Here is a 14,268-nt window from a genome sequence, read left to right as displayed (position 1 = left end):
ATCTCAGTTCTGCTGGTAGTTTGTTCCACTTGTGAGCAGCATAGCAGCTAAATGCTGCTTCACCATGTCTGGTCTGAACTCTGAGCTCCACTATCTGACCTGAGTCAGTAGATCTCAGAGCTCTACTGGGTTTATACTCTACTAACATGTCATTCATGTATTCTGCATCAGCATGAGGGTGACTCAATAATGATTGAATTTCATTTTTTGGCGAACTATTCCTTTAACTCTTTACCTAATGAGGCTGAAAATGGTCATTAGGAAATATTTTTTATCATGGCTATACACCACTAAAAGCTTATGCACACCTCCAATGGCAGACAGGTGACAGGAGAATACCAGTACGGTCATTAAACTTTATCAACGTTTCGTTCCATTTGTCCTTGTCCTGTCAGGTTATGTCATTTTTATTATGGCCATAAGATAATAAGGAAATGTATGTGTCTGTGTGCTTTGACCCTTTTCCCAGGTGTACTTAAATTTGAATTTTTAACATCTGGTAAATGATTATTGCACATGGTATGGAAGCAAGAGCAGTTTAAATAAGTAAAACACAAAAACGAACTGTGTTTTTTTTTTTATGGGTTTAGTGAGGAAAATATTGTTATTGCACATGAAGTTCTGATTTGACATTTGAAATGGGAACCTATACATGTTGGGAACTAATCTTAGTACATTTTTGTGTCTAGGGCTCTGGGTTTACACAAGAACAGTGCAAAATTGAACTCTTAACAGGCAAAAAAGTGCAAAACCAAACTATATAAATAAGGTAGAAACGAGCAACACCGACCAACAGATGTTCATTATGTCCAAGGGTGGAAAGTAATGAGTTACATTTACTCTCGTTACTGTAATTGAGTAGTTTTTATATATTTAATATATATTTTACTTTTACCTGAGTACATATTTAAAATAGCTTCTGTTACAAAGTAAAAATAAATAAATAGATGAACTTGCCATCAAAAAAAGTAATTTACTTGTTATTAGTTACCTCTGTGAATTGTAATGAAATTACTTCACTAGTTACTCTATTTGAAAAGAAAAGTAACTTCACTACTTATTTCTTTACTTTCCCATTTCTTAATTTACCGAGCAGATACAGGACAAACACCATAGCTATCATCACTTAGTGTTTATTGTATAAATGTATACAACATGACTTATGAAACCATATGAAAGAACAATATCCCTATCTGCACAAAGAAATATGCCTCACTGTAAAATCCACAAACAACAGGACAAAGGAGGCTATGGTGAGGTCAATCAGTAGCAACACACACGTTTCAAAACAAAGGCTTTGGAAAACATGAGAACAAAACCAGCTTGTTATTACATTCATGGTCAATGAAACATATAAAAATAAAGGTCACTTTATCCCATACAATTAAAACACAAATGCACTTAAGCCCATTAAAAGGAAACAGAAAATGCAATTAATTAATAAACAGAAAATTCATGTCATCCCAAAAGCATTATTTTCCCTCTAGCTTGCTCTCCTCTACCTCCAGGAGATGTGGCTGCCAGAGGTGGTAACGTACCAAGTCACAAACTCTTGAACTTAATGAAATATTGTGTGTGCAGTTATCACACTTAAGCAATTAAATTCAGTTTTTTTTTCTCTATTCTTCGAAATAACGATTGTATTGCTTAAGTAAAAGTCTTTCAAATCTGACAGCCTGTTCCTTCTTGGGGTCAGAACAATACTGCCCAGGCTGAAAAGCCTTTCAGCTGGTGCACATGACAGTACTGGAGTGTTGTACTGCTTTGCGATTTCCTTAATCCTGGGGAACCTGGAGAGAACCTCCCAGTCGGATCCAGGTATATTCAAGTACTCCATAACTTTAGTATCTGTGTAATGTCCTCGCTGTGTAATTTCCTCTTCAAAAAAAAAAAAACAGTTGGCAGAAGGTACAGAATCATTTCTACAGTTGAGCAACAACATGCAACACGTTGCAGACATATGAACACCACCAGGCACTGCCATTTGACATAGATGGCTCTCATTTGTAATAATATCTGTCTTGGCACTACAGCATTATTCTATTGTTGTTGAATTTTTTCAGGAGCCCATACAGATCCATGCATAGGAGCTCAGCCCTGCTTCAGCACAGTTAAAGGACAATTCCAGGCAAATTCAACTCGGGGGTGTATTTTCCTATCATTTTAGGTCTAAAAGAAGGAATCTGAAGATTTTCAGTTTAATGTCTCCTGTTTTGCGGTAGTTGCGTCTGTCCCCGCATCACCACGGCAGCAATGAATGGGAGTGGATGTAAGTTCCGCTGTTTAGGCTGTTTCCAGCCCTCAAAGCCGCAATATTTTTCCACAGACAGCGTCAGATGGAGACTCAAACATGCACCGAGAAGTTTATTTACTTCAAGCAAGCCGACATGTTTGTAAAACTAGATCTAATTCAAAGTCTCCCAGAGTCTCGCGCGAGACCCAGTTGCCGTGCTGGTGTGTTCAGGTGCAGTCGGAGCTACCGTTTGTGTCATAAACACAGGAATATCAACTCTTGACTTGCTTCAAGTGTACATTTTTTTCCACAGACAGCGTCAGGTGGCGACTCAAACATGCGCCGAGAAGTTTTTTTTACTTGAAGCAAGTAAACAGTTGATATTCCTGTGTTTATGACACAAACGGGAGCTTTTCCCACTGCACCTGAACACACCGCGCACGGCAACTGGGTCTCGCGCGACTCTGGGAGACTTTGAATTAGATCTAGTTTTACAAACATGTCGGCTTGCTTGAAGTAAATAAACTTCTCGGTGCATGTTTGAGTCTCCATCTGACGCTGTCTGTGGAAAAAATTGCGGCTTTGAGGGATGTTAAAGGTGTACAGAAATGGCCGTTTGTCCCGTTTGTCGCGCCGAGTTGTCACGAGCTGCAACACGAGTTTACCCGAGTAAGGAAAATGAATTTGATTGGTCGTTATCGAGCGGGCGGGATATTCAAAGTTTGGGGCGAGCCCGAGCTCCGTGTGTGTGTGCGTGTCTCAGACGTTTGAATGACGGATTACGGATCCAATATCAGTGGCTAGTGAATCGTGTACAGGCTGACGTATAATCCGTGCGCCTGCATTATCCAATACGGAAAAAAAAACTACACTAAAATACACACTTTCATCACGGATTTACTCAAAAATAGAATTTTGCACAAAGTTTGGCCTACATCGTCTGATAGATGAGTTACTACACTAATTTTATGACCCAGAGTGGGCTCAAATTCAATTTTCTTTTCTGTACACCTTTAACAGCCTAAACAGCAGAACTTACATCCACTCCCATTCATTGCTGCCGTGGCGATGCAGAGACAGACACAACTACCGCAAAACAGGAGCAATTAAACTGAAAATCTTCAGATTCCTTCTTTTAGACCTAAAATGTTAGGAAAATACACCCCCGAGTTGAATTCGCCTGGAATTGTCCTTTAAGAGGCAGGTGTGTGTGTGTGTGTGTGTGTGTGTGTGTGTGTGTGTGTGTGTGTGTGTGTGTGTGTGTGTGTGTGAGAGAGAGAGAGAGAGAGAGAGAGAGAGTGAGAACCTACAGTAAAATACCCCCCCTCCCTCCTTCAGAGCAGATAGGAAAGACCGTAAAGAGTAAAGTAAACAGTTAACAGTCTGTGTGCGCTCCTGTGCCAGTGGCTTCGCTGGTTGCTGTAGTTACCCGCAGCGGCCGTCACGTCACTAGCCGTTCTCATTGATCCTGCCCTACAGTCCTTTAAAACATTTATTGTCAAGTTAATCGTTCAAATGAAGTTGAAAAAAAAGTATCAAATGAAGTACTCAATTTGAACACACCATTCCTGGAGTGGTTTCAGCCCTCCCATTATGTATGAAGAGCCAAAGTCCAGATCCTTGATCTATAAAAGGACTGAGGAGAGAACAGTATCAACAGACCGCTCCCTGCTCCACCTGATCTCATTCAACCAAACAGGTAAGAAAACTGTTGTTTGTTATTATTATTATTATTATTATTATTATTATTATTATTATTATTATTATTATTATTATTATTATTATTACAAGCTTGTTACTTATTAATTATCACGACAACATAGCATAGCATGGACTAATCAGCCTGATCAATATTGATATGAAACTCAGTCACCAGTCACACAAGCAACATACAGTCACACACACCTACATGTTTGATCGTCTGAATCCGTGTATGGTTAGTTTTTCCGTGTCAAAACAAAATTAGAAAAACAGAAAAATTGGTCTGTTTTTTTTGTTTTGAAACAAAAATTCCTTCTTCTCATTTAGGAATATATGTCGGCAGACAGACCAGAAGTGAAGTGTAACAATATCAAAATAAAAGTAGCGTGCAATGATAATAACCTTTCAATCTAACAGTGCTGCTCTGACGTGTAATTGATGTAATGAAGAAATTAATTTCAGTGTTTGGCCTATTATATGGCAGTGTTGCCCAAATGCAGATTTTGAATAGGCCTAAGATTTTCCACAGTTAAAAGGTCTTTGTTTTCATTGTTGAGAGACAATATGATTTGCTTACACAGCAACTAGAAATAACCTCACTGAAGCCTATGCACACCCAGCCTCGCTTTCAATAAAATACACACCCACATTCTATAGCCTAGTTGCCATCAGTAAATGAAAACAAAAGCATATAAAAAAACACAGATCAACGGTGCTGTAAGGACTTACTGAAAAATTTGGTACGATTTGGTGTTTCTACAGTAAATATTTTGGAGACGCTGGCAGTTTTAAAACATCGGTCCGTTCTGCTTCTCTCAGAAAATCTTTGTATTGGAGTCAATGAGGAGCAGATACAGACGTGGCCGCACTTAGAGGCTGATAATTCAAATTCTGTAAATCTTTCTGATATTTTGAGCACATGGTGAGAAACAGAACAAGTTTGTCTACAAATTCTGAAAAAATCATGTGTGTAGAGTGTAAATTGTGGCCGGGCCAAGTGTGGAAAGAGAAAAATTCAGGAATTTTTCTGGGCTCTCTCTCACTCTAACCAATGATGTCACGCACTCTGACACAAACATTCCGTGCAATACACACCCATTATAATCTCATAATTTCTCCAAAAATGATCATGGTCATTGATCAGTGATTGATCAAAAACTATATGACCTATCAAAACGTGGAATAATACGCCAATACACAAGACTTGTGTCTACTGTTTAAAGTTTAAATGAAGTCTCTAGGTGAAAGTATGCCTGAGCAGTAGACGTTTGTTAAACTCCAATGATTGTTCTTATTCGCTCTTTTTTTTTTCGCCCGTCCCATTGACTTCAATGGAAAATGTTGCGCAAATGCAAAAATGCATGAAGAATGCTGAAAAGCATTCACACTATTGTTCTTCCTCTCCGCCATTTTCTTTATACTTATTCCGAGTTCTTCTTCCCGTTTTTGGTCTTCAACTAGTCTTTCATACTTTGTGCGATTTCAACAATTCATACATCAAATCATGCAGCTTTTTCTGTACATTATCGGAATGACTTTTCTCTTTTCAATTATTCATACTTTTTGCAATATTCAACTATTTCTGATTTTTTTTGGCCCATAGAGAATGCATTGGATCAGTCTTCAAACTCTTCAAATCTTCTTACTTCTTTCAGCCTCTAAAGCTTCAGCATACGTTCTGCTAGAGACTTCATTCAAATTCTGATCTGTAGACAAACTTCTAATGTATTCGACCTGTGTACAACTTTTTCACATCTTGTACCGTTTTTGAGATAAATCCTTTAAAAGCACATGAGGATTTCTGAAAAATTTCACACTTTTTAATGAGTGTGTATTGCGTGGACTAGAGTGAGTGACATCATCATCAGAGTGCAGGAGATCAAAAAAGCGACTGGAACTTTTCTTCTGAAACTGCCACCAAAGCTACAAATGACACTCTACACACAAAAATTGGCCACAGTTTGTAGCCGCTTGTCTTCTGGCTAACAATCTGGTCAAAAATGCAAAGAGATTTGGAGAATAATTTAAAATATTTTTTAAATGCAGCCTGGGTGCTCTCTCTCTCTGCCATTCACCCCAATGCAATTTTTTTCACAGGTTCGAATCCAAACGAAGCATTCTTGTTATGTTATGTTGAATTCTGCTCTCCTCCCCCACCTTCAATTGGTTACAGGTGTTCGTTAAGTGACTCACTGATTGCTCGTGCCACAGTTTGCAGCACATCATCACATTACAATCAATGACAACATTCTTATGTGTGTGCTCTCTGTGGTGAAGCGGCAGAGTAAAGGTTTAGTGATCATGAGGTCATGGGTTCGATTCCTGCCTCAGTCATGTCACATCATTGCTTGAATTTTGATTCCAACTATTCAGCTGTCCTTGATTCCTCATAGTATAAAGCTCATTGTAACTCAGGTCCTCTGTGGCCATACGGTTAGTGTGTCAGGTTACTAGTCATGAAGTTGTGTGTTCAATTCCTGCCTTGGACATGTTTGTGTGTCATTCCGCATGTCTTTGTCAATTTATTCTGCTAATTCAGCATGGTTCAGCAATGGCTTTCAGCAATGGCTTTCAGCATTCACATGCATTTTCCGTTAGGAAATGCTGTTTCTAGTTATTATTCTGGATTCTTCCACAGTTTTCTGTCCTTTAACTAGTCCTACATACTTTGTGCTACTTCAACAATTAAAACATCAAATTGTGCAGCTTCTTCAGGACATTATTGCTACCATTTAACTTTTTGCTACTCTTTATACTTTTGCAAATATTAAACTTTTTCTGATTTTTTTGTGCCATAGAAAATACATTGGAACAGGCTTCAAACTCTGAAACTACTGCTCCTAATTTGAACGTCATCTGCCTCCACATACATTGATGTACAGGCTTCATTAAACTTATGAGCTGTAGACAAACATCTCATATATTCACCCTGAATACAACTTTTTCATATCTTCTGTCGTTATTGAGATAAAGCATTTAAAAGCACATGAGCGTTTCCGACAAATTTCACACTTTTCAATGAGTGTGTATTGCGTTTGGTCAGAGTGGTGACATCATCGTTAGAGTGGAGGAGAGCTTTTTAGTCTTAAACTGCCACCAAACTCTCCACTCTACACTCATGAATTTGGCCACAGTTTGTAGCCACGCTTGTACACTGTTTCAAAATATGGTCAAAAAAGCACAGAGACTTAGAGAATAATTTAAAATATTTTTTAAATGCAGCCAGGGAGCCCTCTGCTCCCATTTACCACAGTTCATTTTTTTTCAGAGCCGAGCAGATGGAGCTCCAGTATGTAACTCGCTGTAAATGGCATTATACTTTGTTTAAATTCACAAAAATAGTCACACCTTGCTTTTTTATTACTATTTTGCGAAGCTTTCAGCTATCATCTAATGATCTCACGTTCATCAAAGTCTCAACCTCCAGTTTCCTCAAGTGTTGCTATAGTCCAGTGGTAAGGTGGCTGCTTGTCAACCCCAAGGTCACTGGTTTGAGTCCCACCTTGGCAACTTTGTTCATGTATCAGCCTCTTTGAACTTTAACTACTAACACTTGGTCTGTCTTATTTTCTAGCATTTTGCTTGGCTTTCAATCATTGAATAACAACAAATTGATCACAGTGCAAAACTCCTGTTAAATTAGTCTCACTGTAGCTCAGTGGGTATGGTGTAGGCTTGGTAACAGCAAGGTTGTGGGTTCGTATGTTGCCTCAACAAACTTGTTGGTGCATTTTTTACCTGATCTGTCTCTTTACCTCTTTGACTTTCTCTCTTGGTTTGTGTTAACATGTTTCTTGTTTATACTCATGCTCTCAGATTGAAATGCAATGAAACTTTGAACTTCAAGATGACTTCAACAACGTGCTATATCAGCTGCAAAGTCACTTGACTATTTAAGTATTTGTTGAAAAATTAAGGCAAGGCAATTTTATTTGTATATCCCGTTTTTACAAACAGTTTGTCTCAAAGGGCTTTACATGGCATCACAACAACATCCTCTGCCCTTAGACCCTCACATCCACTGAGGAAAAACTCCATAGAAAACCCTATTAACTCATTGAGTGCCAGACCTTTTATAAAATAGTCAGTGCCAGGTGCCAGCGTTTTGGGGCATTTTGAGTAATATGTCAAGACCCAGAGAATATTTTGTACTATGACTCTGAAAACACCAAACAGCTCAAAGGAAAGAGGAGACTCTCTATTTAACTAGGGAAAAAACCATTTGGTTGTACCTTGTTCCATTCTTGATATATCTTAAGTTGAATAGAGCCTGGTTGCACCAAAAAGACCACTTTTTTTCAAGAAAGCTGAGAAAAATGCATTTTTGTGAAAGAGAGTCTCTCAAGAAAAATAGTGATTTATCCGTTTTAATTTTGGCTTCAAAAACATGTTAAGACATCTGAAAATTTCATTTCACATGTTTTTTTTTGGATTTTGATTGACATCCATAGACGTCAATGGCACTCAATGAGTTAACAGGGAAAAATTGGAGAAAACAAAACCAAAACAATGAGCAACAGAGGAGGAATCCCTCACCTAGGACGGGCAGACGTGTAATAGATGTCGTATACAGATGAGAAAACAGTTTATAACACAGAATGTGAGAAACATGGAAATGTTAACAAGAGCTGAAGGAGGAAGCTTCTGGTAGGCAAGGTAGGCAGGGAGAGCAGACCAGCTTAATGGGAGGACTGGATGGCAGACTGGTTCATGGGAAGGGAGGGCAGGCCGGTTTAACAGCAGGGGAAACGGGGCGATGCAGGTGGCGGTTGGTGCAGAGAGATGGAGCTCCGGTGGATCTGTGGAAACACAGAGTGCAAGACACCAAGGTAAAAGTACAAAGTGCAACAGATAATGATAATGACAGTTCAAAGATGTGCTAAAAGGTGAGGAGAGGAGAGGAGAGGAGAGGAGAGGAGAGGAGAGGAGAGGAGAGGAGAGGAGAGGAGAGGGCTCTGTGTAACCAGATGTGTCCCCAGCAGTCTAAGCCTATAGCAGCGTAGCTATAAAATGGTTCAGAGCTACCTGAACCAGCCCTAACTAAAAGCCCTGTCATAAAGGAAGGTCTTAAGTCTAGACTTAAATGTAGTTAGAGTGTCTGCCTCTCTGACCCATGGAGAGAGCTGGTTCCACAGTAAAGGAGCCCGGTAACTGAAGGCTCTACCTCCCAGTCTGTTTTTAGAGATACTGGGAGTCACTAACAGACCTGAATTCTGGGAGCGGAGTGCTCTGGTAGGACAGTAAGGAATGATTAGTTCTTTCAGATAGGATGGATCTCTATCATTAAGAGATTTATAAATCAGCAGAAGGATTTTGAAGTCTATTCTAAATCCTACAGAAGCTAAAGTGGGAGAGATGTGTTCTCTCTTCCTAACTCCTGTCAAAACCCTCGGTGCAGAGTTCTGGACCAGGTGGAGACTCTTTACTTTATAGAGTTTTTCGGACATCCTGACAGGAGAGAGTTACAGTAGTCTAGCCTAGAAGTGATAAATGCATGCACCAGTTTCTAAGCATCACTCTGGGAGAGGATATTCCTAATCTTAGCGATACTGCGCAGGTGAAAGAAGGCGGTCCTAGTCACATGTGTCATGTGTCAAAAATGACTCCAAGGTTCCTCGCAGTTGTACTCGGGGTCAGGGTGATGCCATCTAGAGTAGTGATCTGATTAGAGAAAGTGTCACTGAGGTGCTTAGGTCCAAACACGATGACCTCAGTTTTATCTGAATTCAGTACACACGCTGCTGATCCAAACAGCTGATGGCCGCGTGATACATCGCACCGCAGAGCCTGCCTGTGTAGAGGAATACTGAGCAAGTTGTTAATTCCAGATAAATGGGGGTTAGGGAGAGAAGTCTAAGGGCGTATTCACACCAGGAAAGTCCAATAGTTCACTAAGTGAACCAACTTTGTAAACATTGCATAAAAAATATCGGCATTCCTTTTAATTTGGTATTTTCAGTAGCACCTGTCCAGTGCTTATTCGTCACTTGGACAACCTCCTGATTGTACATCGTCAAGGACAAAGATGTGCAAGACGGCTACTAGGGATGCACACTGTTAACCGATAACAAGAACTTTGACTAATTAATCCTATCGGTGCGTGCCTTAAGTAATATTTCACAGCAAAAAATTACATGGGATTGGGCTACTTAGCCTATAGGATATGTGCCCATTACGCAGCAGTCCGAGGGAAGGAAGGTCAGACAGCAGACACACGGACATATGCATGTGCGTCAGAACAACAACAAAAAAAAACCTAACTCATCTCATTTACTTTTTGGGGAAAAGTGATCCCAACACTGGGATACATGTGTGTGTTGGATACCAGAGCCCTGTTCACACTGTTCCAATGCATGGAGACATGAACCATGAACTATGATTGGACATTTACTTTCTATGTTTAGCTATTGGTCACTAGAGTTACTATCATTCATAACACAGATACAGAATTGATCACATGACTCTGTTCCTCTTCCTCCACAGATGTCGACTGCAGCCACATGGAAAACGTTGTGGTTAGCACTAGTTGCTGCTTTCACCATCATCGGCTTTGTTCTGTATTTTGAAGCAACAGCCCTAGTTTGTCGATCTACGTCCACATCGGCCAGTGACAAAACTTCTGAAAAGCCCATAGTCCTGTTGTGGTTCTGGCCTTTTGGTGTGAGGTTTGATCTCAGTGGCTGTTTACCCCACTTCAACATTGACAGCTGCCTCCTGACAAATGATAGATCCTTGTACAGTAAAGCAAAGGGAGTGATTATCTTCCACAAAGATATAGACTTTAATTTAAAAAACCTGCCTCCGGAGCCACGTCCAGCTTTTCAGAAGTGGATCTGGTTCCATGTGGAGTCTCCTACCAACACAGCAAAGATTGCTGGTCTGGAGAACCTGTTCAACTTAACGCTGAGCTACAGGCGAGATGCTGACATCACTGCGAGGGATGAGCTCGTGATCAGGAAAACGGACATGAAAGGCGACTTTGTCCTGCCCAAGAAAGACAAACTGGTGTGTTGGATCGTCAGTAACAACAACCCGGTGTATGGAACAGCAGTGAGAGAGACCTATTACCGCCAACTGTCGAAACACATCCACGTCCACGTCTTTGGTGCTTTTTCAGGGAAGCGCTTACGTGATGAGGACTACTACTCCACCATTGCTAGCTGTAAATTCTACCTGTCATTTGAGAATTCAATCCACAGAGACTACATCACTGAGAAGGTAAACGGGCCTTTCGCAGCAGGGACGGTCCCTGTAGTTTTAGGTCCACCACGGGAAAACTACGAGCAATTCATTCCCTCCGATTCCTTCATTCACATCAATGACTTCCCTGATCCTAAATCTCTGGCAGAGTTCCTGAACCACCTGGATACAGATGATGAAGCGTACATGCGTTACTTTGAGTGGAGGAAGTACTACACAGCCACTCCTCATCTCCTGTCACTCGAAAATCAATTCCTTCAGCCCGTCTGCCTCGCCTGCGATTACATGTCCAAAGACAGGGATTACAGTGTAGTTCACGACCTCTATGGGTGGTACTGGTCATGAGGAGCAAAAGTGAGATCAGCATTTGATAGATAACTGACAGTTTAGGCTTTTGTTTCACTGTTTTTTGCTCAGTTTTCTGATATTTTATAGACTATTACTGTATTACAGAATTAATGTATTCACCTCTGATGAAAATAAAGGTTAGTTTTGGTTATTCTGTGGTTGTAACACTAGAACCTCCAAGAATGCAGATAATAATGGTAATACCTTTTATGCAAAATATTTGGTTTGTTTGTTGTGTTTCACTTTTTAGATGTAGGTGACCTTGGGTGTCAAGAAAGGCGCCTCTAAATTAAATGTATTATTATTATTATTATTTTATTATTAACCATTTTGTTTATGACCTCATGTATTGAAAATAATAAAGTTACTTCAATCTCAAAAAGGTCATTCCAGTAATTTCTCTATTGTTTTCCTTTTTAAAGTTGATACATACATGATACACCAGCTACTACAACACCTCATTTCATCACAGACACCTTTACCCAATCGTTATGAAAATCTGTCATTTTAAAGTCAAATCTCCAAGTCACCGATGCCTGAGTGCAGTCTGACAGGTTGGGCTGATGAGTCAGTGGGACATCAGTCAGATGTCACAGACAGAAGTAGAAAAAACCAAACGAGTTTCCCCTGATCTGTGTTGTCCTGGTCCAGCCCCTCAGTCTTAACCCTAACCCTGCACAACATTTACACACTCAGCCTTCATGCAGCAACAGCATTTCCAGCTGTTCCGGGGCTTTTTCTCTCTTTATTTATCTATTCAGTATTATTTCTTTTACAAATCTAGAATTATGAACTCTTACTGCTGCTGTTTGTGATTTAACACTTAGTTTATATTGTTTTATCTCTTTCAGTTTGTGTTGCCAATAATCATCAGAAGAGGTTCTCCTCTCTTGCCGTGTTGATATGGCTCCTTCTTCCATTTCTTCTGTGTTACGCGTCCCCCTGACGGTGACTCTCATGCTGGCTGGAGTCATAATCCTGATTTTAATGTACTACACATCAGCTCCATCTCCCAAATGTTATCCTCCCCTGGCTAATTCATGGCGGCCCAACAACACTGCGGTGAAACAAGATCAACAACAGACGGAAAAACCTGTCGTGCTGCTGTGGTTCTGGCCTGAAAACAAACATTTTGATTTCCAAGATTGCAAGAAGCTTTTCAACATGGACAGCTGCCTCCTCACAGACGACAGGTCTTTATACTCCAGGGCTGAGGCCGTTGTGATATTTCACAGAGCCATCCAGGACGACCTCTCCAACCTTCCTGCCTCGCCCAGACCCAGATTTCAGAGGTGGATCTGGTTTAACATGGACTCACCCACCAACACGCGCAGGATAGCAGGCATTCAGGGACTATTCAACCTAACGCTGAGCTACAGGAAGGACGCAGACATCCACGTTCACTGGAAACTGACTGTCAGAGAGAAACCAGCTGAGGACTTTGTCATTCCAAAGAAACAACAACTGCTCTGTTGGATGGTGAATGAACACGAGCTCAATGGGACACTGGAGAGACAGCGCTTTTACATGGAGCTTACAAAATACATAAAGGTGCACATGTTTTTCAGCTCCTCTGGGGAGACCTTGAGGGGTGACAACTATTTTCAGACTATTAGCAGCTGCAAATTCTTCCTTTCTTTTGAGGATTCAATCCACAGAGATTACATCACAGAAATATTCACTGGTCCTCTGGCAGCTGGCACTGTGCCAGTAGTTTTGGGTCCACCTAGAACCAACTATGAGGACTTTGCCCCAGGTTCCTCTTTCATACATGTAAATGACTTTCCTGATGCCGTGACCCTGGCTAACTTCCTCCTCAGGCTGGATGAGGATAATCAGACGTATGTAAAATATTTTGATTGGCGGCGTTTCTACACAGTCAAACGCCATCCCACGGAGGAGAGGCAGGAGTTTGCACACGCTATCTGCCAGGCCTGTCATCACGTGGCCATGAACAAGGAGTACAGAGTGGTGCTTGATCTGTACAAGTGGTTCTTACTGTGACACTGTCAGACTGTGGTGACCATGCTGCTGAGAAGTACTCAGAGGTCTTATAATTATTTGTCTTGTCTAACCCTTTGATGGGTTGTTTTTGTCTTTGTATGTTTCTGTTGTTTTCCACTTGTTGTATTGGCAGCACTTAAAAGAAATAATCGTATCACTCATGGACTTTCCTTTTAGTCATATTGATAATGCTGAACTTCACAACTTGTCTGAGCAACAATCTAAGAAGAAGCCAAAGGTTAAACCAAACTGTGTAGTCACCCTTGATCCTGTTGAAGGTATTGTTAGAGGTGACTCACTCTCAAATGATATATTATGTAGCAATGATCCAGATATGAATTGTCTATTGGACATGAAACAAACCCTCTTGTCTAACTGCAATTATCTGTTGGAAGAGGATTTTAATTCTAACTATATCAATGATCAATTTAAAAAGGAACATAACCTCTCCTTCTTGCATATTAATGTTGGTAGTATTCCAAAAAACTATGACGTATACTTACCCTCTGCCTCCCTTATGTGAATCACACCTTCTCTGCAGTGGGAGTTTCAGAAACTTGGTTAAAGGAAAATGCAGATATGTTTTGTATTGAGAACTATAATCATGTATACAGATGCAGAGAGGATAAATGGGTGGTACTTGTCTAGACTATAAGGAAAGGCATGATAATGAACTGTGTTTTAAGTCTTTTGGTTAGAGTGTATTTATTGAAACTGATAATCATACAATCATTGGATGTATCTATAAACCACCAAATCTGAGCATAAATGACTTTAAAGCT

General features: G+C 40.3%; 2 protein-coding genes across 2 annotated transcripts; both read left to right on the top strand.

Annotated features, from left to right (window-relative positions):
• Positions 1 to 10,417: 10,417 nt before the first annotated feature.
• LOC146980410 (4-galactosyl-N-acetylglucosaminide 3-alpha-L-fucosyltransferase 9-like) lies at positions 10,418 to 11,479 on the top strand. Its single transcript, XM_085788667.1, has one exon. The coding sequence runs from the start codon at positions 10,418 to 10,420 to the stop codon at positions 11,477 to 11,479; it is 1,062 nt and encodes a 353-aa protein (XP_085644793.1).
• A 906-nt stretch (positions 11,480 to 12,385) lies between these two features.
• LOC146980409 (4-galactosyl-N-acetylglucosaminide 3-alpha-L-fucosyltransferase 9-like) lies at positions 12,386 to 13,486 on the top strand. The gene has a single exon (XM_085788797.1). It carries the CDS (start codon positions 12,386 to 12,388, stop codon positions 13,484 to 13,486), a length of 1,101 nt encoding a protein of 366 aa, XP_085644923.1.
• Positions 13,487 to 14,268: the final 782 nt, after the last annotated feature.

This window comes from Trachurus japonicus, chromosome 10 (genome assembly GCF_045865225.1).
Source record: "Trachurus japonicus isolate A0001 chromosome 10, Traja_1.0".
Lineage (NCBI taxonomy): Eukaryota > Metazoa > Chordata > Actinopteri > Carangiformes > Carangidae > Trachurus > Trachurus japonicus.
The sequence above is the reverse complement of the archived record's forward strand: the minus strand, read 5'-3'. Positions and strand labels throughout refer to the sequence as shown.

Coding starts and splice junctions, on each gene's coding strand:
- LOC146980410 (XM_085788667.1), top strand. CDS start 10,418: ATGTCGACTGCAGCCACATGGAAAACGTTGTGGTTAGCACTAGTTGCT.
- LOC146980409 (XM_085788797.1), top strand. CDS start 12,386: ATGGCTCCTTCTTCCATTTCTTCTGTGTTACGCGTCCCCCTGACGGTG.